At 43.3% G+C, this 27219-nt stretch overlaps 1 protein-coding gene across 1 annotated transcript; it reads right to left on the bottom strand.

Moving 5' to 3' along the window:
- Positions 1-670: 670 nt before the first annotated feature.
- CDR2L (cerebellar degeneration related protein 2 like) lies at positions 671-27219 on the bottom strand. Its single transcript, XM_073684022.1, has 6 exons — positions 26291-27219; positions 17829-17941; positions 15410-15558; positions 13975-14139; positions 6500-6770; positions 671-5895 (listed from the first exon to the last, which is right to left on the bottom strand). Exons 1-6 carry the CDS (start codon positions 26367-26369, stop codon positions 5314-5316), a joined length of 1359 nt encoding a protein of 452 aa, XP_073540123.1. The 5' UTR covers positions 26370-27219; the 3' UTR covers positions 671-5313.

Genomic DNA, 27219 nt, shown 5'->3' with positions numbered 1-27219 from the left:
CAGGTTAATAGCGTTCTGAATCTGCCCATCGCCCGCACATAGACCCCTGCTGCCAGGAGGAAATTTACTTTATTCCCCCTGGCAGTGTTCAGTCACCCGGGTGGCGCTGGCAAGGTTTCAATCACTGCTCCCCTGGCACTGACTGACAGCAGAATCCGCATTAGGGCCGGCTGTCAGTCAGTACCAGGGGGTGCGGTCAGAGCAGCCGGTCTCTATACACAGCGCTGTGACTGAATGCTACCAGGACTAAAGTTCAGTTTCTCCCGGCAACAGGGATCTAAGCGCCAATGCTGGGCAGGTTCAGAACGCTATTAACCTGCAGATTAACCCCATATCAGCAAATTAATAGTGTTTTTTCACAGGACAGGTTCCCTTTAACCCTTTTATGTCCGATCTTCTTGTTGGAAAGATTATTCCTCCACCTGGCATCTTCTTCTAATGTGTCATTCAAATTGGAAGATGTTGGGATCCCCAAATGTACCCGAAAGGCAGGTGCTGTGGATTTTGTAAAGCACCTCAACCCCTTTGCACTGGGTCCCTGGGATTTTCAAAGACAATCAATGCATGTATGAAAGAATAGCCAAAACTAATGTCAATGGTTATATCCAAGCTTGAAGACTGATAGGTGTATAGTAGTTATTACCCATGTAAGAGAATGACACAGACACAATTCTTTGTTACATTCTAGTATATTTATTACCTTAAGAATAAAGCAATTTTTATGTAGAAGAGTAAATTAAAGTTCCCATTTTTAGGGCCATCATATACAGAGATGGCCGGTTTGAGGCTAATACTGAGATGTCGCTGTCATTCCAGATCATTATAGTAGGGGCACACTTAATACTGACTGTTGCCCCAACCTGAGAATTTTGCACGTATATAGATGTATATGTAATAGTCTTCACATGCCATCCTTAGCAGAAGAACGTCCAATACCTGAGCATCACTCATAAAAGCTATCGACGCCAATGGTAAGATGGACTTTCCGTACCTTGTAGAATACATGTGACAATATATAAAGTGACAATAGATAAACTAAATCTTACCTATATATTACAGAATAAATAATAATATTCAAGCCTGGACAACAATTTATATGAAAAAGGTTGGACTAAGACAGCAATAAGCTGACTGACTGCGAGTAAGATTTTCCATGGCTGTATAATATCCTCCATCAGGGTGCAGAGATGACTAGCACATTGGTAATACTCCAGGGTACATCTGCCAACTTCAGCATCCCAGTGCGAGATGAATTTCTAGGTCACCCATAGACCTTACATACATATCTGCATATTCAGAATTGGGCGTGGAGAAGTTCCTTATTATGAGGTAGGGTGGGATAGGTTAGATTTGCCCAGTACTAGATTTATTGGTGCACCCAGGTGAGCTAGGTGACTGGCAGTATATCATCTAGACCCCTAGTTTATAAATACATGTTAAAAGGGGAACTCCAAAGAAAACTGGAGCTTACTATTGTAGTTTGGCAGTCCGTGAGATTCCATCATGAATAATGCTTTAGTCCCCCCTCAAATGTGGACAGAGAAAGCTTCCGCAGCACGTGGGTGACATGGTATCTCTCTATGCCCTTGTGGGCATCAGGCAGTTATTACGCAGTGGAAGATCTCCCCCCCAACAATTATGTTATTTCTTTAAATAATGTAAGTGGAAACCAAGCCTTTATCCAGTGCAGTGCATCACGCTGTGATTTCCCCAAAGTTGGCAGGTGTGATGGGTGATTGCAGAAACTGCGCCTTGCTGTGTGCATCTGCAACGCCATCCATTGTGATACCGATGATGCCACTGGGCATTACAGTGGGTTGAGTTTCAGAAGAATGCAGTAACACAGTGTGTCTGCAATCACACTTATTTCCGTTTTTATGCACTTTGACCCCTGCAGTTGTTTACAGCAATGCAAATATATACTATTGTAGTAACATATTGTGAGCAAAAATGTGGTTTTAGTACATGCCTGTTTTTTTTTTTATACGCATAGCAATTTTTTTTCAGTAATTTTGTACATGGTCTTGATTAAATATCCCATCATGTTGTCTACAGCTCCTACTAAGGCCTATACATCTCCATAGTAAGAGACTACATGCAGCCAGATCAGACAATTATTTTGCTATCCCTCCACTACTTCTTGCTAACTCTCTTACTTTTGTTAGGAAGACATATGAGACAGATGGAAAGAAATATGACTCTGGTATCTGTCCACAGTTTGTTTGTAGTCTGTTACCATGGTGATACAGTTCTGCAAAGGCGCTGTAGCCACAAAACAGTTACGGATGTTTAAGAAAAAGTGTTTGCAAAGTTGTTTCATTTTGCAAAGGTGGTGGTGCATGTTCTCCATGGCTTTTACATGACTTGATGGCAAAAACCACAGCTGCATTTTTTTTTGCCATACAAGGAGGCATTGTATAAGAATACTAGGCACCATGGATGAATTTGTCTATGACAAAATAGGTGCTTAAAAGGGAATGTGTAATCAAAAATGGACCTATTAAAAATAGTTTTTTTGTGCTCAAATGAATTTTTTTTTTTTACATATCACAATCTTTAAGAAAAATAATAAAAAAAATCTTGCAATTTTTACACTGGCCACTTTGTTTTTAGACTTAGACTCATACTTCCTGTTTCAGGAAACAATACATGTACATAGCCACAATGGTCCTTTTTTATTGAAGTGACTGAGACTGTGCAAATGTCATTGTGAAATAAGGGGGAGCAGGGTCAGCTGTGACATCACCTATTGTGATTGGTGGATCCTGTGTTATCAGCTATGTATAGAGATGTTACCTGTCCTTGTAGTACTGACTGATAAGAGTTTAGCACAGGCTCTATATTAACAGACAGGAAGGTTGACCTTAAAATAGGCCAGTGTGAAAATTGCAGGATTACTAATTTTTTTTTTTTTTTAAAGAGTTGAGATCTGAAAAAAAAACAAAAACACTGCCAAAAATGTTTAAAATTACATCTAACACAAACCTGGGTCATTTCTGTTCCCTTTAGAGATAGGTAAGATTTGACAACTCAGAGCCACACTGCAGCATTTACATGTTACATAAATGTTAATTAAATTATTCACATTTCTACGTGTGACCCTGGCCAAATGGATCACTCCAACAAGTGCCCAAAAAATAAATATGGTAAATAACAAACTTCTGAAATTTGAAGCAATTAGCTAGCAATGAAAAGTACAGAACATATTTCTTATCCATGGCTACATAGTATTGTGGCCAAAGTGAAATATTCTGTCTTTGGATAATTAATTTATGTTATTAGGGTCATATCACAATTCGCTAATCACAAAGTGTCCACTCACCGGTACCATCAGCAATCAGATGCAATGTTAGGAAAAACTTGGCAATAAGTGTTCTATTTTCCTGCAGCGCCACCACAGGGGAAAAATGGAACATTACACAGAGTCCATTTAATTCAATAGATTGTCTGTGTATGGACCAGACAGGGTCTCCAGAGCAAAATACGCTCTTTGTAACTAACAGCTCTGTGGCCAAGACATGAGGATCCTGAATTGGAAAACCCCTCTATTAACACGCAATTCACCGAAAAAGTTATGAAAATGGGTTTTTGATACTCTTTTAGTGAGTGAATCTATGGTGCGTTCGTTCGTAGGTGCAATATATGCAGTAGATAAAGGTCCACTTGCATGTACACGCAGGGTCCTAGGATGGTGAAAAAATTATTGCATACAAGATGAGGCTACCACAGCACCTTTATGGCATCTTTTTACTGCTGGGGTGCTGGAAGCATGGCTTTTATCAAGTGATCATATGATGATAGTGTTCATATACAGTATTTCTGGTAGTCTGCTCAGCAATGTGTCACAGTGACCGGTCCAAGGACACTGTGAATGAGAAGAGAAGAGACAGGGCCAGGCCCTCCATCTGTCATACTGGATAGATCCCAGTTACGGTCCCTGCCCTTTAAAGTTGAAGTTTATTAAAAATGTATAAATGGCCAAGATTTTATCCTTGTCACTGCTTTTTGTAGTTGCAATATTAAATGGGTTCTATTTGGAAAGGAGACACACGCACATACACACAAAGGACAATACATTTAGCAGCAGAGTGCAGAGACAGACTCTGCAGAGCTTTACAACACTGATGCGGATCATCTCTGCAAGCGACTTATCCAAAAACCTTCTCATACAAAATGTGCGCCACAGAACAGGCGTGCTGTATATACCTCCAATGTTAATATCAGTCAGAAATAAATAGGCTGGCAATGACACCACTGTTTATATCTCTAGTGTTATATACTACCTGTAGCTACATGATAAGCAGTTAGGCCTGGGCTACAATGCAACTTTTTGTAGCGCTGCTGATTGATTTTAACTATTAAGTGGCAGCTGCAGTCTGCCCAATTGCATACAACTCAATATACTGCTTTGCACTACAGCTAATGTAGCTTAAGGCTATGTGCCCACGTTGCATTTATGAAGCAGAAAATTTCTGCTGCATAAATGCAAGTCCTCTCCCGGAAAAACGCTTGCGGAATTCCGCACGCGTTTATCGCGCATTTTTCGCGCGTTTATCACGCGTTTTCCACATGCGGAATTGCCTTGCGTTTTTTATGCATTGGACAAAGGCAATTCCGCTTGCGGAAACGCAAAATTAAATGACATGCTGCGGATTTTTGAACGCGGCATAAACGCTGCGGAAAAATCCGCAGCATGTGCATAGAACTTGCGGAATCCCATTGGGGACCATGGGGTGCGGATATACATGCGTTTTTCAAGCGTTTACGCTGCGGAAATTCCGCAGCATATACGCTTGAAAAATGCTACATGGGCACACAGCCAAATACTTAAAATCAATCCATGGTGCTACAAAAAAAGTCGCAGTGTAGCCCAGGACTTAGTGTTCCCCCTATTTAAAGTGAACTAATGCATGTCAATTTCTATAAGTTATATGTAATGATGTACATTAAGTACCAGCCAATTCTTTCTGGGATAAGAGGCCCATTTTCAGTCTAAGGTGGGTAAAGGTCAGACCCGTGACTATTACCCATGAGACAGGTCTAAAGAGAGCCTGAGCTGCTGATGTTACCTTTCTTTATCTAGCTTTGCTATAGAAATAGCATCATACACATCTACATTAATAATGCATTGGCTGTGCATAGCAAAGCTTATTCAGAAAACTGGCACCGCACATAAGTGTTCAGAAAGGAGTGTGCCAATGTCTATGGGTCTGCTATAGGCAGTGAGAAGAGTACTCCACTAGCAACTGTTAGGAATACATAAGAGTGCAGGGTGGTTAGGAAGAGCAACACTGTAAATTTGGTCTGAAGGTCTCACTTGCCACCAGGTCCCTTTCCAGCACTAACATCTTGCTTGGTTCTCTGTATACGATTAAATATCTCTTTAAACAGAGCCTTGTACTCTGGTTGACTCTGTTCCAGCCGACGGTCAGCCGCCTCCAACTGCAGTGTTAGTACTCTCTCCGGCTCTAGTTCTTCTGCAGGAAGGTCTCTGCTAGAATTGTCTCTTGACACCGGACGAGAAGTCTGCACCCCAGCATGGCAGAGATTGTCCTCGTGTTTCCTGCATTTGGCCAACAGCTCCTCGTAACGTTCCAGCAGTGCGTGATATTGCTCATCCACTTCTCGCAGAATAGACATGCCACGGCGCCTCGTATTGTTGGCATGCAGGGTATAATTTCCTTCATGTCGGCTGGCGGCATCTCTCCCTACAATATCACTCAGTGCTGTGTCGCTGCAGCTTTTCCTGACGGCAGAGTTTGGAGATGCTGGATTCTTGCCCAGAACTTCATCCCCGTCTATTGGCTCTGGGTCATCCGTTTCTGGGGTCTTGTTAAGGGGTTCTAGCAGCGCCTGTGATAGGCTATCTCCGCGGCTTAGGAGGTAACGCTTTACCTGTGTGAACATTGGGATGAGACATTTAAGTATACAGAGCAGTCACTACATGATATGAAAGGAAGGCTGAGAACTCCTCTTGCCACCATTTATTCTAGGCTACGGCCATTGTCTGTGGGAATGTATTCACAGGATTTAGATACAAAGGGATCTTTGTAAACATGATTGCTCTTTGTCTTTGGGTAATTGTCTTCCTGCATACACAATTACAGCTCTTGTTTATAGGCATACACTGGGGGAGAGTTATCAAATGCAATTTCCTCATAATTGTATAGCTAGCAAATGGCGCTTGGAATGAATATCAAGCTCATGGACACTTGACAACATTTTAGATTTTCTTAGGACTTGTTCACATGAGTATTTTATTTCTGTCTGCTTCATAAACAGTAAAGCAGAAATAGAGTGTGCTACCCTATTATAAAGACACGAACGCATGCAAGAAACCCAACCATGTTGGATTTTTTTTGTGACAGCCACCACCCCCCCCCCCACAAAGCTGCATTATAATTGCAGTAACCCTACTAATATTACTGTGCCTTACAGGTGATCGCATGTAGCCCCTGCCTTACAAAGGAGCAGGATGTATTTTCCTTAATGTACTCACTTGTTTCATTTGCTGCAATTCCTGCAGTTCATTCTCAAGTTCTCTTATACGCATCTTACAGTTCTCCATCTCACAAGCGCTTTGCTCCAGCTCCGCATACTCCTGGATGACAGCCTGGTACTCCTGTTCTGCTCGCTCCTTCCGCTGCCGTTCCTCTGCTACCTGCGCCCTCAAAGCATTAACAGCCATCTGCAAACGCTGATTTTCCATCTGTAATGGCTTTTGAGACAGGTCCAAGCAAGAAGCATGCTTGCTGACGGCATCATCGTACCTGTGCACAAGCATTAGTCATTGTCAATAACATTGTTATTTTCTCAATGTCATTCACGTATTCGTAGCTGGCTACACATGGGTTTGAGATTAACCACACTGGCTTTAAAACTAAAAGGTGAGAGCAATGTGGTCAGCACTAAGAGTGGATTTCTGGTGCTACTTGTTAGGATATAAACAGAATATATGTAAAGTATACACCCACGACACGCAAAATGTATTAGAAATGTATTTATTTCCGCTTTGGGATCCATATATACAGTGAAGGCCAATGTTTCCACCCTTCCAGAAGACACTATCCGTCAGGGCTGTGGAGTTGGTAAGCTAAACCATTGACTCAGACTCCCGACTCCACAGCCCTGCATCACTACTGAGCGTGTACATAAAGTGCAGCACAGATTCATCTCACTACTGAGCGTGTACATAAAGTGCAGCACAGATTCATCTCACTGCCTCACTACTGAGCGTGTACATAAAGTGCAGCACAGATTCATCTCACTGCCTCACTACTGAGCGTGTACATAAAGTGCAGCACAGATTCATCTCACTGCCTCACTACTGAGCGTGTACATAAAGTGCAGCACAGATTCATCTCACTGCCTCACTACTGAGCATGTACATAAAGTGCAGCACAGATTCATCTCACTGCCTCACTACTGAGCGTGTACATAAAGTGCAGCACAGATTCATCTCACTGCCTCACTACTGAGCGTGTACATAAAGTGCAGCACAGATTCATCTCACTGCCTCACTACTGAGCGTGTACATAAAGTGCAGCACAGATTCATCTCACTGCCTCACTACTGAGCGTGTACATAAAGTGCAGCACAGATTCATCTCACTGCCTCACTACTGAGCGTGTACATAAAGTGCAGCACAGATTCATCTCACTGCCTCACTGCTGAGCGTGTACATAAAGTGCAGCACAGATTCATCTCACTGCCTCACTACTGAGCGTGTACATAAAGTGCAGCACAGATTCATCTCACTGCCTCACTACTGAGCATGTACATAAAGTGCAGCACAGATTCATCTCACTGCCTCACTACTGAGCATGTACATAAAGTGCAGCACAGATTCATCTCAGTGCTGAGCGTGTACATAAAGTGCAGCACAGATTCATCTCACTGCCTCACTACTGAGCGTGTACATAAAGTGCAGCACAGATTCATCTCACTACTGAGCGTGTACATAAAGTGCAGCACAGATTCATCTCACTGCCTCACTACTGAGCGTGTACATAAAGTGCAGCACAGATTCATCTCACTGCCTCACTACTGAGCGTGTACATAAAGTGCAGCACAGATTCATCTCACTGCCTCACTACTGAGCGTGTACATAAAGTGCAGCACAGATTCATCTCACTGCCTCACTGCTGAGCGTGTACATAAAGTGCAGCACAGATTCATCTCACTGCCTCACTACTGAGCGTGTACATAAAGTGCAGCACAGATTCATCTCACTGCCTCACTACTGAGCATGTACATAAAGTGCAGCACAGATTCATCTCACTGCCTCACTACTGAGCATGTACATAAAGTGCAGCACAGATTCATCTCAGTGCTGAGCGTGTACATAAAGTGCAGCACAGATTCATCTCACTGCCTCACTACTGAGCGTGTACATAAAGTGCAGCACAGATTCATCTCACTACTGAGCGTGTACATAAAGTGCAGCACAGATTCATCTCACTGCCTCACTACTGAGCGTGTACATAAAGTGCAGCACAGATTCATCTCACTGCCTCACTACTGAGCGTGTACATAAAGTGCAGCACAGATTCATCTCACTGCCTCACTACTGAGCGTGTACATAAAGTGCAGCACAGATTCATCTCACTGCCTCACTACTGAGCGTGTACATAAAGTGCAGCACAGATTCATCTCACTGCCTCACTACTGAGCGTGTACATAAAGTGCAGCACAGATTCATCTCACTGCCTCACTACTGAGCGTGTACATAAAGTGCAGCACAGATTCATCTCACTGCCTCACTACTGAGCGTGTACATAAAGTGCAGCACAGATTCATCTCACTGCCTCACTACTGAGCGTGTACATAAAGTGCAGCACAGATTCATCTCACTGCCTCACTACTGAGCGTGTACATAAAGTGCAGCACAGATTCATCTCACTGCCTCACTACTGAGCATGTACATAAAGTGCAGCACAGATTCATCTCACTGCCTCACTACTGAGCATGTACATAAAGTGCAGCACAGATTCATCTCAGTGCTGAGCGTGTACATAAAGTGCAGCACAGATTCATCTCACTGCCTCACTACTGAGCGTGTACATAAAGTGCAGCACAGATTCATCTCACTACTGAGCGTGTACATAAAGTGCAGCACAGATTCACCTCACTGCCTCACTACTGAGCGTGTACATAAAGTGCAGCACAGATTCATCTCACTGCCTCACTACTGAGCGTGTACATAAAGTGCAGCACAGATTCATCTCACTGCCTCACTACTGAGCGTGTACATAAAGTGCAGCACAGATTCATCTCACTGCCTCACTACTGAGCGTGTACATAAAGTGCAGCACAGATTCATCTCACTGCCTCACTACTGAGCATGTACATAAAGTGCAGCACAGATTCATCTCACTGCCTCACTACTGAGCGTGTACATAAAGTGCAGCACAGATTCATCTCACTGCCTCACTACTGAGCGTGTACATAAAGTGCAGCACAGATTCATCTCACTGCCTCACTACTGAGCGTGTACATAAAGTGCAGCACAGATTCATCTCACTGCCTCACTACTGAGCGTGTACATAAAGTGCAGCACAGATTCATCTCACTGCCTCACTACTGAGCATGTACATAAAGTGCAGCACAGATTCATCTCACTGCCTCACTACTGAGCATGTACATAAAGTGCAGCACAGATTCATCTCAGTGCTGAGCGTGTACATAAAGTGCAGCACAGATTCATCTCACTGCCTCACTACTGAGCGTGTACATAAAGTGCAGCACAGATTCATCTCACTGCCTCACTACTGAGCATGTACATAAAGTGCAGCACAGATTCATCTCACTGCCTCACTACTGAGCGTGTACATAAAGTGCAGCACAGATTCATCTCACTGCTGAGCGTGTACATAAAGTGCAGCACAGATTCATCTCACTGCCTCACTACTGAGCATGTACATAAAGTGCAGCACAGATTCATCTCACTGCCTCACTACTGAGCATGTACATAAAGTGCAGCACAGATTCATCTCACTGCCTCACTACTGAGCGTGTACATAAAGTGCAGCACAGATTCATCTCACTGCCTCACTACTGAGCGTGTACATAAAGTGCAGCACAGATTCATCTCACTGCCTCACTACTGAGCGTGTACATAAAGTGCAGCACAGATTCATCTCACTACTGAGCGTGTACATAAAGTGCAGCACAGATTCACCTCACTGCCTCACTACTGAGCGTGTACATAAAGTGCAGCACAGATTCATCTCACTGCCTCACTACTGAGCGTGTACATAAAGTGCAGCACAGATTCATCTCACTGCCTCACTACTGAGCGTGTACATAAAGTGCAGCACAGATTCATCTCACTGCCTCACTACTGAGCGTGTACATAAAGTGCAGCACAGATTCATCTCACTGCCTCACTACTGAGCATGTACATAAAGTGCAGCACAGATTCATCTCACTGCCTCACTACTGAGCGTGTACATAAAGTGCAGCACAGATTCATCTCACTGCCTCACTACTGAGCGTGTACATAAAGTGCAGCACAGATTCATCTCACTGCCTCACTACTGAGCGTGTACATAAAGTGCAGCACAGATTCATCTCACTGCCTCACTACTGAGCGTGTACATAAAGTGCAGCACAGATTCATCTCACTGCCTCACTACTGAGCATGTACATAAAGTGCAGCACAGATTCATCTCACTGCCTCACTACTGAGCATGTACATAAAGTGCAGCACAGATTCATCTCAGTGCTGAGCGTGTACATAAAGTGCAGCACAGATTCATCTCACTGCCTCACTACTGAGCGTGTACATAAAGTGCAGCACAGATTCATCTCACTGCCTCACTACTGAGCATGTACATAAAGTGCAGCACAGATTCATCTCACTGCCTCACTACTGAGCGTGTACATAAAGTGCAGCACAGATTCATCTCACTGCTGAGCGTGTACATAAAGTGCAGCACAGATTCATCTCACTGCCTCACTACTGAGCATGTACATAAAGTGCAGCACAGATTCATCTCACTGCCTCACTACTGAGCATGTACATAAAGTGCAGCACAGATTCATCTCACTGCCTCACTACTGAGCGTGTACATAAAGTGCAGCACAGATTCATCTCACTGCCTCACTACTGAGCGTGTACATAAAGTGCAGCACAGATTCATCTCACTGCCTCGCTACTGAGCGTGTACATAAAGTGCAGCACAGATTCATCTCACTGCCTCACTATTGAGCGTGTACATAAAGTGCAGCACAGATTCATCTCACTGCCTCGCTACTGAGCGTGTACATAAAGTGCAGCACAGATTCATCTCACTGCCTCGCTACTGAGCGTGTACATAAAGTGCAGCACAGATTCATCTCACTGCTGAGCGTGTACATAAAGTGCAGCACAGATTCATCTCACTGCCTCACTACTGAGCATGTACATAAAGTGCAGCACAGATTCATCTCACTGCCTCACTACTGAGCATGTACATAAAGTGCAGCACAGATTCATCTCACTGCCTCACTACTGAGCGTGTACATAAAGTGCAGCACAGATTCATCTCACTACTGAGCGTGTACATAAAGTGCAGCACAGATTCATCTCACTGCCTCACTACTGAGCGTGTACATAAAGTGCAGCACAGATTCATCTCACGGCCTCACTACTGAGCGTGTACATAAAGTGCAGCACAGATTCATCTCACTGCCTCACTACTGAGCATGTACATAAAGTGCAGCACAGATTCATCTCACTGCCTCACTACTGAGAATGTACATAAAGTGCAGCACAGATTCATCTCACTGCCTCACTACTGAGCATGTACATAAAGTGCAGCACAGATTCATCTCACTGCCTCACTACTGAGCATGTACATAAAGTGCAGCACAGATTCATCTCACTGCCTCACTACTGAGCATGTACATAAAATGCAGCACAGATTCATCTCACTGCCTCACTACTGAGCGTGTACATAAAGTGCAGCACAGATTCATCTCACTACTGAGCATGTACATAAAGTGCAGCACAGATTCATCTCACTGCCTCACTACTGAGCATGTACATAAAGTGCAGCACAGATTCATCTCACGGCCTCACTACTGAGCGTGTACATAAAGTGCAGCACAGATTCACCTCACTGCCTCACTACTGAGAGTGTACATAAAGTGCAGCACAGATTCATCTCACTGCCTCACTGCTGAGCGTGTACATAAAGTGCAGCACAGATTCATCTCACTACTGAGCATGTACATAAAGTGCAGCACAGATTCATCTCACTGCCTCACTACTGAGCGTGTACATAAAGTGCAGCACAGGTTCATCTCACGGCCTCACTACTGAGCGTGTACATAAAGTGCAGCACAGATTCACCTCACTGCCTCACTACTGAGAGTGTACATAAAGTGCAGCACAGATTCATCTCACTGCCTCACTGCTGAGCGTGTACATAAAGTGCAGCACAGATTCATCTCACTGCCTCACTACTGAGCGTGTACATAAAGTGCAGCACAGATTCATCTCACTGCCTCACTGCTGAGCGTGTACATAAAGTGCAGCACAGATTCATCTCACTACTGAGCGTGTACATAAAGTGCAGCACAGGTTCATCTCACGGCCTCACTACTGAGCGTGTACATAAAGTGCAGCACAGATTCATCTCACTACTGAACGTGTACATAAAGTGCAGCACAGGTTCATCTCACTACTGAGCGTGTACATAAAGTGCAGCACAGATTCATCTCACTGCCTCACTACTGAGCGTGTACATAAAGTGCAGCACAGATTCATCTCAACTAAAAGCCTAGATCCTTGGATCAGGAACAGAACAGACATTTATTGGACATTTCCCAAATTCTTATGAAAACATTTACAACTCATCCTGCATTGTTCTAATGAACTCAATTTATTACATATTTTAGGAGTCAGTCCAATTTCTACCGAATCCGCCAAAATGGACACCGACTCCAACTCCACAGCCCTGCTATCCGTACAATAAAGGCCTTCACAAAGACCATGCAAAGGGCTGAAATGTTGTCCTCCACTTTCTATATGGATACCAAAGATTAAATAAATAGGTCTCTCTAAATGCACATTAAATCTAAAATGTATCAGCATATGGGCTCATTTTCTATACCAAATGCAGCAGTCAACATTAAGAAACACATTCTTTCCTGTATACTCTTGACTTGTGCGTGGACAACCATAGCCTCATCAAGGATCACATGTGTGCCTTATATGAGTCTTTACCCATCTATCAAATTTGTACCTTGGATTAGATTATATGGGGGTGATTCGTTAAGGTGTTTAAGCCAAAATTCTGGCATAAAACACCATTAAAAGTCTGAATATTTTTGCGTCACTCGAAGTTGGCTACACCCGCTAATTAAAATCGGAATATGTTACGCTACTTTAGTGGAGCATCTTACTCTAGGAATGTACTCCAGTCAGTGACTGGAGTACATTTTTGATCGTGCTGCTCGCCGGTTAACAGATGCACCCATTTCATTAAGCGCTGTGAGCTGCTTAATGAATTAGGTGAATTGGACTCCAGCGAACACTTCATTAAGAGTGGGTTGCACAACGCCTATCTTAAAGGGAATCTTTCAGTAGGAACTAACCCTCCTAAGCCCTCTATATGGGCTATAAGTCATAGGAACTTGAAAGAAATATCTTGATATCTGTGATCCGATGTTTTTATTCCTAAGAAATCCGCATTTTTCTTATATGCAAATGAGCTGTTAAGATCTATGGACAGGACACAGATCTACCTGAGAATCTGCCTCCAAAGCTTATTTTAAATGAAGGGGGAGGGGTTACCAGTGTGAGACATGTAATGACCGAGAGTCTGCTCTCCAGATCTGCACAAGGACTTAACCACGAAAACAGCAATGACTGTTTACACATTTAAAATATTGGTGTGGAGAAAATGTAGGGTTGTTCATTTACAATTATGGTAAAAACCCCTAAAATAATTAGTAATATTTCAGTAGTCAGCTCTTAGTACTTACCAGCTGCTGGGGCACAGTTCACGTACACAAGGAAAGGTGTGGATAGTGCGACGTCTTTCTCTCTTTTCCCTTCTGGTTCGTACCTTTTCCAAACCTTGCAATTCCTCAATCTGTCTCTGTAGATCTTCTACCTGTTTCTGTAGACCATCTATAGTGTCTGTCAAACTGGAAATAAAAAAAATATTCAGATTCAGGTCTATATTAAATTGCAATATTTTCCTTCCCCTCTATGGTAAGCTGTTCCATGAAAAGTTATCAGTGATTAGGCCGACAAGGTTCCTGAACATAAGGATACATTCTCACAAGTCCCATTAAACTACAAGATATATGGCAGAAATTGTGGTACTGGTGCAGATGTACAGTTTGCAGAACCATGGATCTCCATAAAAATTAGCCCCAATCAATGGATCTGATCTGTGTCAGGCACATACAAAGAGGAAGAAAATGTCAAAAATATAAAATAAATAAAATATATAAATTTAAATAAATCACCTTATGCACAAACATATATAGCAAAATGTAAAAAAAATAACATTTTGGTATGGCACAGGATGTAGATTATGGAATTAGCACTGACATACTGTATGTATGAAAACCCGAAGCTACACAGCGACTAGTCGCGCAAATTTCAATTAACAACATTATATCATCTAACGATTTTCGACGGTGTCGCATTGTGAACTGTGACACACAGAGTCACAAATGTTTCCAAATGTGTTGTATTCCCTGACGCTGTTCACACGTGACTCACTTCAATGCAGGTCACATGCGACAGCGACTTGCATGCAACTTTTCTGCGGTTTGGCCATTTTTTTTTTTTTTATTATTTTTTAAAAGCAAAATTACAACTCTAAAATAATTGTGTGATGGCAAATTGCAGAAAAGTTGCTCAGATGTGACTTTTCTGAGAATTGCGGTCATGCAACACATTGCTGTGTAGCCCAAGCCAAAAATCACACATGTTTGAACATAGCCCTAAAGTCCATTTACATGGACCAACCCGTGGCATGATAGGACTGCCGATCGGTAAATTTTTACCGATCGGTCGCTTCATTGCCTGTTTACCAGGCAGACCAAAGTAAACAATGTGCCCTGATCTATACTAGATTGCCCAATGTACATCGGCTGCCCTAGTTCTTGACAGTGAGAGTCCTGTTTACACAGGATAATGCACCACCGAAAATAATGATCTTTTGTGCTGCACAAAAGTTCACTTCACCCAATGAACAAGCGTTTTGCTCATTCATCGGGTGACCGCAGCCTATTTCCATGGCAAGATAATTTTGATACGAGCGTTTTTAATAACACTCATTCACGATTATGCGGTGTAAATACCCCTTTAGGATCTGCTATGTAACACAATGCAGTCTGGTTCTTCACAACTGTCCAATCTTGAGGGTTTTCTACCACAATGTGTCCTTTTCTATTTTCTCACCTTTCTATCTTTTGTTGGGCCACCTTGTTTTCCTGCACAAGTCGGACATTGGTGGCTTCCAGGTCTCGCGCTACAGTGTCCAGCTGCTCATATACCTTAGCGTGTTGCTCGTTCACCTGGCGGAGCATTTCCAACTGTTTACTCAGGTACTGTGGAGCCAGAAATAATACAAAAAAATATATAAAGTTTTGCTATTCCAACACTGATAGTGTCTGAGTATCAACTTATGTCCATTAAATGGGTTAACGGCTGACAAACCTTTATGAAATGTCATGCAGCCATGACACAAGGCTTTGATGGAGATCTAAGCCCACACTGTTAGACTGTAGTAATTGGTCTCCAGGTAGGTAGCACCAAGACCTGGCATTAAATTGTTGTAAAAGAAACCTGTCTTCTTCTAGGTTTGCACTATCTGGACAGCCAGTAGTTCTTTAATAGTAGCGTAATGGCCCTGCTATTGCTTCCGTCATCAGAATAAGCAAGTCCAAGACATTGGTATTAATACAGATGACTGGGCAGATTATGACAAACATTAAATAGTACTAGGCTGTTCTGATGTGGCTAAGAAACCCTCAGGACCCCAAGGGTTGGAAAACTGATATCCTTTTCTTTTATAAAGTTTTCAGTGAGCATGTTTTTTTTTGTTTTTTTTTTTTACAAAAACAAAAACTTTTCCTGAAAGCTGGGAAGTTCAAGTTGAAATTTGATTAACCACTACAGAGGCTCTAAATATATAACAGTGCCTAAAACATCTGAAGCACTGTGTGTACTAACCTCCAGAGACCACCTGTCATTGTGAAAGGAAGCAATGGATGGCCAATCATTTATTTAATGATATGAATCATTTATATAGTGCCAGCATATTCTGCAGCACTTTACAAATCAGAGGGTACAGAACAGAATTCAACTATTCAATCAAGAGTGAGGGCACTGCTCACAAGAACTTACAATCCATAATGAATTAGGAATGACACAAAGGGTACAAATGCTTATACTGTATGGTTCAGACATCTTTATCCTAACTAAGCTGCATGATTCGTCAGCAGCTAGTTTCTGTGCAAGTACAGATATGAAGTGCAACTGAGTGCATGAAATATGTGGGAAACTGATGAACGAAGGGACAAGATTGTGATAAAATATTTAGCAAGGGAAAACTGAGAAGTTAGACTAGTGAGGTGATATGATAAGCCTGCCTAAAACCGGGAATAACCGGATTGTCTGGGGTAGGGCATTCTAGAGAACTGGTGAAGCACGAGAAAAGTCTTGGATATTTAGATTATGGAGGATGTTAATCTTAAATCATTAGCAGAATGGATAGCACGAGTAGGGTGGTAGACACAGATGAGAGAGGAGATATTGGATGGTGCAGAATTATTAAGAGCTTTGTGGGCGAGTGTGATAAGTGTATGTTGTATTCTGCAGCAGATGGGCAACCAGTGCAATGACGTGAACAGTGTGAAGGCATCAGTTTAGAGTGTGTACAGAAATATCTTCTTGGATGCTGCTTTCAGCATAGATTGGAGGGGAGAGCTTAGCGAGAAGACGACCATTATGGAGAGAGTTGCAGTAGTTAAAGAAGCACTCCCATCTATATGTTTTTGTATTAAATGTGTGTGTATGTAATATATATACTGTATATATACTCTTAGGGTCACACTGCGCTTTCCGTGACCTGGAAGTGGCATTTGCAATGCAAGTCTGGAGTGTCAAAACGAGGCTTCGTAAGTTTATATTGTAAAACAGACATCTGGGTCACGCATAGAGCGAGTCAGCTAGTTGCAATTGCTGTGTCGTCATAGAGCAAAGGATGGAGCAGCTCTGGATCCCAGAGAGAGCAGCAGTAGGTGAGTAGATTAATACACTCATGCTACATTAAACGTACATTGAAATGCTTCTTTAAGACTAGAATGAGTTAGAGTAGCAGTACAATTTTTGCAGTGTTAAAAAAAAAATAAAATAAAAAAAAAATATGGTGGATTTTGTGGATGTTTTTGAGATAAAGATGACATGAGCGTATGAGTGATAAGATATAGGTAGCAAAGGAGAAATCTGAGTCAAATATAATCCCAAGACAGCTATGGTAGAACCATTCATAGATATAACAATATCAGGTTTGGGTAGGTTAGTAGAGGGAGGAAACACAAGGAGTTTAGTTTTGGAGAGCTTCAGTTTCAGATAGAGGGAGGACATGATGTTAGAGACAGCGGACAGACAATCCCTGGTACTTTGTATTAATGTGGAGGTGAGTTCAGGAGACAATGTTTAAAATTGATATAGAGATAGTACTAAAAACCAAATCTGCTGATGGTTTGTCCAAAAGGTACAGTGTATAAGGAAAAGAGGAGAGAGCCTAGGACTGAATCCTGAAGAACCCCGACAAGTAAGAGGATAGAATACCCCTTCAACGATGTCCTGTTACCTCAATCTCCTGCACCTGGTCCTCATTGCTCAGGTACATCTGCTGCAGAGATACTTCCAGTTCCTTGTTGCGCTCTAACAGGGTCTTCCCTAGTTCTGCTGCCAGATGCAGATCTGAGAGAGAGAGAAACAGAATTAGGCTTGTAAACTGCGTCTTATTACTAGGAGTCAACGCCATAGACGTATTATTAATCCATGAAATCAGCTTCTCTGTTATCCTTTCAGAATATACATATTATATATTATTCATATTTGTAATATCAACTTCCTCTGCTATGTAGCATTCATATCTCACAGCCACGGCTTCTTAGAAGAGAAAATGGATCATTGTGTTACACTGTCAGGCACCACACATTCATAATTCAGTGAGAAAACAATGGATGGCTTCTAGTCACGAGAGAATGCAAGTACAAAGCAGATATGTTAATGCCAAATTTCTCCTAAATTTTGAAGAATAAACATGCAATATAGTAAAGCCCCACTGTTGAGTAGAATAGTGCAAGTTCTCTGCCCTACTCTCATACTTACCTGCCGCTGTGTTCATCTTTTATCAGTGCTGCTCCAATCGGGACCAAGCAGTTTGTGACCTGCCGGATCGCTCTAGTGTTTGCTGCATGAGCCGGAGGTCACAAGCTCTCAATGCAAGTCTATGAGAACCTCATTCTAGCTCTCAGACGTACATTGAGAGCTTGTGACCGTTACTTGTGGTCAGTATGAAGTTGCAGTCACAAGATGACGCCACAGGACCTGAGGGGCGCTGGATGAGCTGAAGATGGCGGGTGGCGAGTATAATATTAGGGGTACGGATCTTGTGTTAGTAGCAGCACTCAAGTGCGAAAATTAAAAAAAAATAAAAAAATACTGGAATAGTGCAGTAAAAAATGATAGATTATATATATATATATATATATTACACATACACTGCTCAAAAAATAAAGGTAACAGACAAATAACACATCCTAGATCTGAATGAATGAAATATTCTCATTGAATACTTTGTTCTGTACAAAGTTTAATGTGCTGACAACAAAATCACACAAAAATCATCAATGGAAATCAAATTTATTAACCAATGGAGGCCTGGATTTGGAGTCACACCCAAAAGTAAAGTGGAAAAACACACTACAGGCTGATCCAACTTTGATGTAATGTCCTTAAAACAAGTCAAAATGAGGCTCAGTATTGTGTGTGGCCTCCACGTGCCTGTATGACCTCCCTACAATGCCTGGGCATGCTCCTGATGAGGTTGCGGATGGTCTCCTGTGGGATCTCCTCCCAGACCTGGACTAAAGCATCCGCCAACTCCTGGACAGTCTGTGGTGCAACGTGACGTTGGTGGATGGAGCGAGACATGATGTCCCAGATGTGCTCAATCGGATTCAGGTCTGGGGAACGGGCGGGTCAGTCCATAGCTTCAATGCCTTCATCTTGCAGGAACTGCTGACACACTCCAGCCACATGAGGTCTGGCATTGTCCTGCATTAGGAGGAACCCAGGGCCAACCGCACCAGCATATGGTCTCACAAGGGGTCTGAGGATCTCATCTCGTTACCTAATGGCAGTCAGACTACCTCTGGCGAGCACATGGAGGGCTGCGCGGGGCTCCAAAGAAATGCCACCCCACACCATTACTGACCCACTGCCAAACCGGTCATGCTGAAGGATGTTGCAGGCAGCAGATCGCTCTCCACGACTCTGTCACATGTGCTCAGTGTGAACCTGCTTTCATCTGTGAAGAGCACAGGGCGCCAGTGGCGACTTTGCCAATCCTGGTGTTCTGTGGCAAATGCCAAGCGTCCTGCACGGTGTTGGGCTGTGAGCACAACCCCCATCTGTGGACGTCGGGCCCTCATACCACCCTCATGGAGTCGGTTTCTAACCGTTTGTGCAGACACATGCACATTTGTGGCCTGCTGGAGGTCATTTTGCAGGGCTCTGGCAGTGCTCCTCCTCTTCCTCCCTGCACAAAGGCAGAGGTAGCGGTCCTGCTGCTGGGTTGTTGCCCTCCTACGCCCCCTCCACGTCTCTTGGTTTACTGGCCTGTCTCCTGGTAGCGCCTCCAGCCTCTGGACACTACGCTGACAGACACAGCAAACCTTCTTGCCACAGCTCACATTGATGTGCCATCCTGGATGAGCTGCACTACCTGAGCAACTTCTGTGGGTTGTAGAGTCCGTCTCATGCTACCACGAGTGTGAAAGCACAACCAACATTCAAAAGTCGCCAAAACATCAGCCAGAAAGCATTGGTCCTGAGATGTGGTCTGTGGTCCCCACCTGCAGAACCACTCCTTTATTGAGTGTGTCTTGATAACTGCCAATAATTTCCATCTATTATCTATTCCATTTGCACAACAGCATGTGAAATTGATTGTCAATCAGTGTTGCTTCCTAAGTGGACAGTTTGATTTCACAGAAGTTTGATTTACTTGGAGTTATATTCTGTAGTTTAAGTGTTCCCTTTATTTTTTTGAGCAGTGTATATATATCAATCATGATGCACAGAATCCATTAGCATGTGAGCTCACTGCTGTAGAGTGACTTTGTTATTAAGTATTACTTTGATAGCCTTTCAGCCTTGCTTTCTTTTTATCATAAACATCTCAATACTAAAATGGTGAAATATCTTCATACACCACATTTTTGATACTGCAATATTTTGGTCCCTGCCCTTATCAGAGAAACCCATCCTATCCTGATGTGGTCAGATCAGAAGGAGGGAACCCCTGCCCCAGGCGCTAATTATCTCAGCCCACAACCATACTACTCACCTGGATGACAGCCCTCTCTCTGTCCGCTGGCATCCATAGGGTACATCTACCTCGGTTAGATATGCTGTAAATTCTCGGGAGCATAATTCCAAAGCAACAAAACTAAATTCTGCATATTCTGTTGTGGAAATGCTGAGGATTTACCGGAAGAACTGACAGGCTGTGGACGACAAAGTTTTTGCATCCTTGAATTTGTTCCAGAAAATGAAGTATTTCTCTCTGAAAATTATTGCAATTACACATGTTTTTTATACACATGTTTATTGGAACAACACAAAAAAAAGAGAAAAAAACAAATTGGACATAATTTCATATAAAACCCCAAAATGGGCAGGACAAAATTGTTGGTGCCTTTCCTAAGTTGTGGGTAAACAACTTTGTTTCAAACATGTGATGCTCGTTCAAACTCACATGTGACAAGTAACAGGTGTGGGCAATATGAAAATCACACCTGAAACCAGATAAAAACGGGAGAAGTTGACCCACTTTTTGCATTGTGTGTGCCACACTAAGCATGAAGACCAGAATGAAGAGAATTGTGAGGACTGGAGAAACAAAATTGTTGAAAAATATCAACAATCTCAAGGATACAGGTCCATCTTCAAAGCTCTTGATGTTTCTTTGTCCACGGTGCTCAGCATAATCAAGAAGTTTACAATCAACAGCACTGTAGCTAATCTCCCTGGACATGGAGGGCAAAGAAAGATTGATGAAAGGTTGCAGCACAGGATAGTACAGATGGTGGATAAGCAGCCCCAATCAAGTTCCAAAGAAATTTAAGCTGTCCTGCAGGCTCAGAGTGCATCAGTGTCTGCGTGAAATATCTTTTGACATTTGAATGAAATGAAATGCTACGGCAGGAGACCCAGGAGCACCCCACTGATGACACAGAAATAAAAATGCTAGACTGCAGTTTGCCAAAATGTACATGATTAAGCCAAAATCCTTCTGGGAAAGTGTCTTGTGGACAAATAAAACCAAGATAGAGCTTTTTGGTAAAGCACATCATTCAGTTTACTGAAAACGGAATGAGGCCTACAAAAAACACAGTACCTCCAGTCCAATATGATGGAGGTTCAAAGATGTTTGCTGCCTCTGGCACTGGGTGCCATGAAATCTGGAGCTTGCCAATGGATTTTGGGTTATAATGTAGTGCCTAATGTCAGAAAACTGGGTTTGCATCCAAGGTCATGAGTCTTCCAGCAGGACAATAACCCCAAATATACTTCAAGAAGCATCCAGAAATGGATGGAAACAAAGCGCTGGAGAGTTCTGAAGTGGCAGCAATGGGTCCGGATCTAAATCCCATTGAACACCTGTGAAGAGATCTTAAAATTGCGGTTGGGAGAAGGCACCCTTCAAGGTCATACAGCTTAAATTCTCAAGTCCCCTAGCATCTGCAGCAGATATTTTTTTCTGGAATTTACAGCAGATTTCATACCTCATCTTACAATATGGGAGCAATCTGTTGCAGAAATCATAAATGCACTATAGAATTTATAGTAAGTGTCTAGACTCTGCTAACTGATACACAGGGGAATCTGTATTGGCTCTTTTGCATATCTGCCTATTCTATGCCTGAAGTATTCATTATGGCAAACTGCTATAATTACTATTGCTAAGCCTTTGTCTACAGCTGGTGGCGCTAAACCACATAATTAAAATATGTTGTGGTGTCATCTGATTCCTTGCACAAAACACAACAGTGTTGGGTCTGTTGTAATTGTGATATTGCCATGTATGACCATGGAGCCCTGGCAGAAATCCATTACTAGACAAAATCTGGGTACACGTAGCCCTGCAAAATGACATTTGAGCGCAATCCAGTGTTTCACATGCACCCATAGACTTGTATAGGTGCACGTGAGCTGATTATCGGAGTCACTCGCAGCATGCAGTGATTGTTTTCTCATGCCGAATTGACATGGGAAAAAAAAAAAATATATATTATATATATATATATATATATATATATATATATATATATATTTTAGATGTGCACTACCCCATAGTATACCATTGGGCCGGGTTCTGTTATAAAACATCAGATAGCATTCGGCCGTGTTATACGCCAGTGTGAGCGAACCCTTATACTGACCCTCAGTGATCCCCTGCAGCTACCATGCTGAAACTTACCTAGTCTTCGTAGGTCTCCGCTTCCTCAACCACTAGATTAGGAATCGCCTGCTTAAAGGGAACCTGTCACCAGAAATAACGCTCTTAACTCGCATGTCTGCAGGTTAACAGCGGTATTAACCTGCCTGGCGCCTGCACGCAGCCGAATGAGGCGGGGAGAAATTGAACTTTAATTCTCCCTGCCAGCATTCTGTTTCAGTCATGGAGGCGGGGGCGCTACAGGTTCAGTCACAGCATACAGAGCGGCCGCTGTAACTGCGCCCCCAGCCCTGGCTGACACTCCCTCTGCATTGGGGCTGGTGGTGCGGTTACAGTGGCCGCTCTGTATTCTCAGAGCGATGACTGAACCCACAGCGCCTCCATGGCTGAATCCGAATGCTGGTGGGGAGAATAATGTTCATTTTCTCCCTGCTGCAGTCAGATGTGTGCAGGCACTGGGCAGCATAATAACAGCGTTATTTCTGGTGACAGGTTCCCTTTAACCAATCTCCGGCTCAGTTGGGTTCCTGATGGGGTGGTGATTGGCTGAGAGGGCATTTCCCTGTGTGTCAGAATGGGACTGGGAGGTAGACGCTGTAGGGGACAGGTTAGGAGTCAGGACGGGAGCTGGAGGGGGATTGGTGGGGGCGAGTATTTTCTCTTTTATACCAGTTTGAGCCCTTTTAAAAATTAATTTTCATGCTCAAGAAACCCCAGAAAGATTACACAATGACCTTTTGAGCATTTTCGCTATGTCAAAAACGCAGCATCTTACAGTTCCAGCAAAGTGGATGAGATTTATAGAAATCTTATGCCCACTGTACTTCTTTTTTTTTTTGTACTCCGTGTAAACTGACCTGCGGTGCGTATTTCAAAACCGCAAAATGTAAATTTCTCTAGTGAGTACGCTGAGTTTTATGTGGAGATTTCCCCATAGATTTACATTAGATGGAGAAAAATCCACAGGTAAAAAACTCAAATGTGTTTAGTGCATTTCCACAGCAGAAAGGCATCTAAAACGGCTTTATTTAAAAGAGTACACATCAACAAGAGACAAAACCTGCAGCGTCAAAAACTGCACACAAAAATGCAATGAAAAAGCCTAATTTACTTAATAGGTGCAAAAATAATCTGCAACTTAAAATACTCGCCAAAAGCTCATTGTGGGAACATGGCCTAAAATAGCCGCAAATGGCAATGTGTATGAATTCCTATGATGTCATTAGACCTGTTGTCGGGGCAGGATTGGAAGCTGTCTGAATGACTCCTTAGATGCAATGCCAATATACAGTGTTAATTGGGCTCTGCTCAACTAAGAGCTTTTTTTTCGAAATAATTTCTTTAATGAAGGTAATGGGGGAAAAACTAAAGATAAAGCATGTCATATTAAAAAAGAAAAGCAGCAGGTCCTTGAGATTGTGCAGCTCTGAACCAGAGAGTAAGGCTATGTTTACACAACAGTATTTTTGATCCAAGGAAAAAATTGGCCTCACAAGGACTATCCTGGTAACAAGGTTATTCAATAGGGCTGTCCAGATGATTTTTTTTGTTTGAATGTAAAAAAAAATTGCAGCATGTACTAATCGCTTTTACATTTTGGATGAGACTCGACTATTCAAGTTTCTATTCAAGTGCAGAAAGAATTTAAAAAAAAAAAAAAAAATTGCATCCCATACGAATCATCCATATAGCACTTGATTTTTAAAGGTTTGTTGCAATTATTACCATAGTAAAATGTTTGTGGTCTTGTAAATTTTATATTCTGCTGATATATACAAATTCCAGTACAGATGGAAAATGGTCAATTTCTCTGGATTAAATTCAGATGATTTGTTTATACACTCATGTGAACATAGCCTATAGGGAAGAGTCTTCAAAAAGCTACAGAGCCAATTCTGAATGCAGGTACTGAAATCCTGGCCGAGCTAGGGCATTTCATTGCACGTCACAACCCAGTATCCAGCGCGTGCTTTACCTCTCTCCTCGGCTTTCATTGGCCGCAAGTGCGTGGTGGATCCTGGGCTGTGACGTGCAGTGAAACGCTGCGCACAGCCCATCAATCTGGGGGTGCGCGTCAGTGGGTCACGACTCTGGGTTCCTGGGACTTGACGTGACATCAGCGGTGGCTGCACCCGGAGTCATGTGATGCCCAATGAGTGGCCAGCGATCGCGCCACTCACAGGCACAAATGACAATGGAAGTGATTTAGAAAAACACTGCTTTCCAATGTTTAAATCGATAGGGGCATTATTTGTTGTAGTGGACAACCTCTTCAAAGGGAAATCGGTCACTAGCATTTTTTTCTACCGAATCTGAGAGCAGCATAATGAGTCAGAAACCCTCATTCCAGTTATGTCTCGCTTACTGGGCTGCTTGCTGTAGTTTGATAAGAACTTTTTAATCTGCAGATTAGAGGACTAGTAAACCTGTTGCCATGTAGTCCTCCATATTCATGAACTCTGTATAACCTCACCCCCACCACTGATTGATGGTTTTCTGCCTATGCACAGTGTACACCAAAAGTTTGGTGGGTGGAGTTATACACAGCTCAGCAGAGAACTGGTTGATCTACAGCAGATATAACAGTAATTTTATTAAAAAAAAACTGCAGCAAGCAGCCCAGAAAGCCCCTATATCATGCTGCGCTCAAATGGGCTTAGAAAAACCTGATGACAGGGTCCCTTTAAGTAAAAAGAGGTACCATGCATAACATGGCCACACTGAAGGTCCATTCACCGTGTGTGATAGGCAGCGTTACCTGACCACAGACCGGCAACATGTTTGCTGCCGGCGATTGTTTAATAGATGTGTAGTAGATCTCTCACTACATGGGCAGCCATTGTTCTCGGCAGCACAAGGCTTGTTTCCATAGGACGATGCACCACCGCTGAGAACGAAGATGTTTTGTGCAAACCAAAAGATCATTTCAGATGACAAAAGAGCGTCTGCTGATAATCTTACAGTGTGAATGAGTCTTTCTCCAGAGGACACAAGACGCTTTATATCAGCTCTGCCAGCTGCCTAAGGCTATGTTCACATGTTGCATTTTTGCAGATTTTTTTTTATGCAAATTAAAAGCTATTTTTTTACAGTACCAGCAAAAGCTATGAGATTTCAGAAATGTCATGCACACGATTGTTTTTTTTTTCCTGGCTGAATTGGAAAACTGTTATTTACATCAGCAGCATGGCAAGTCTTTCAGTGCAAATAATGAGAAAGTGCAAAAACTCTCAGTTGTGTCTCTTACAGCATTTTTGGTGAAATAAAACTAACGTTATTAAACAGGTATTGTACAAATCCCACAAGGAATCCACACCAAAAAAATTGGGCAAAACCACTGAAAGACAGGTGTTTTGAATGCAGCGTTTTTACTGACAAAAGAGCAGATTTTGGCTGCTGAGAAAAAAAACAATGAAAAAACACAACATGTGAACGTGGCCTTACACAGGGAGTGAGACCTGTGTATAAACTCGCCATAGAGACATAATGGGGGGCACGCAGCCCCCTCACTGACTGCAGGCTGTATACATGATAGAGCCCATGCAGCCGGACGGACCGGAGCTGGCTCCATCTCTTACCTTGCTCGAGGTCATGGTGGTCATACCAAGGCTCGTCCTCCTCGCTGTGGAACTCCTCCATTCTTCCTGCCCCCAACATCAGTACAGGTGGGCAGCAAGACCTGTGTGTGTAACTATGGGTGGGATACTAGGGTGAGGGGTGACCAAGGGATTAGTGATCTCTATGTGTGTAACTATGGGTGGGATACTGGGGTGAGGGGTGACCAAGGGATTAGTGATCTCTACTATAACCCCTCCAGAAGCTGCACCCTGCCCCTATTATCTGCGCCCATAGGCAAGTCTGGATCCCAGGACCCTGTCAGCTCATCAGATGTTCCCAATGTGTAATAATCCGGTCATCAGTGTGATCAGGAGTCAGAACCGCACGCGTTTCCTGCTGCACGCCTGTACACACACAGCAGCCTGCAGACAGCTTATGCCACACAGGACAGCACCGGCGCATGTATGTGACCAGTGTGTGATGGAGGCCTGCCACTGACTACAATGCCCAGGATCTGTGTGCAGTGTGTGGCATGATGGGGAATGACCAGCACCGCAGGACAGGACGACATGGACCGCACCACTGTGGTATAGGGGCCGCCCCCACCTCCGACCCCGGCCAGTGCTCGTCACCCCGCGGCCTGTGAGGCTGCCGATCCCCGCTCTTGCCGGTCCTTGTCCTGTATCCCGGCTCCCCGTAGCATCCCGTCACATCCCTGGGCCTGGACCGGCTACGCCCCGCCCCTCAGATCCAAGCTGACGCGATGCTGATTGGAAGCCGCGTCCCCCACCTTCCCACATCATCATCCGGGGCTCCGGCATCCTTAACCCGTACATGGCCGCTGCAGAGTCACCGCATTACTGTGCAGCACACAGTGATCCCATAAACGAGAGCGCCGCTTGTACACGTTCCAGCATACAAGCTTAGAAACACGCTATTATATGATAAC

Source organism: Phyllobates terribilis, unplaced genomic scaffold, assembly GCF_046119375.1.
Source record: "Phyllobates terribilis strain yellow unplaced genomic scaffold, ASM4611937v1 Scaffold_5__5_contigs__length_657084704, whole genome shotgun sequence".
Classification (NCBI taxonomy): domain Eukaryota; kingdom Metazoa; phylum Chordata; class Amphibia; order Anura; family Dendrobatidae; genus Phyllobates; species Phyllobates terribilis.
The sequence above is the reverse complement of the archived record's forward strand: the minus strand, read 5'-3'. Positions and strand labels throughout refer to the sequence as shown.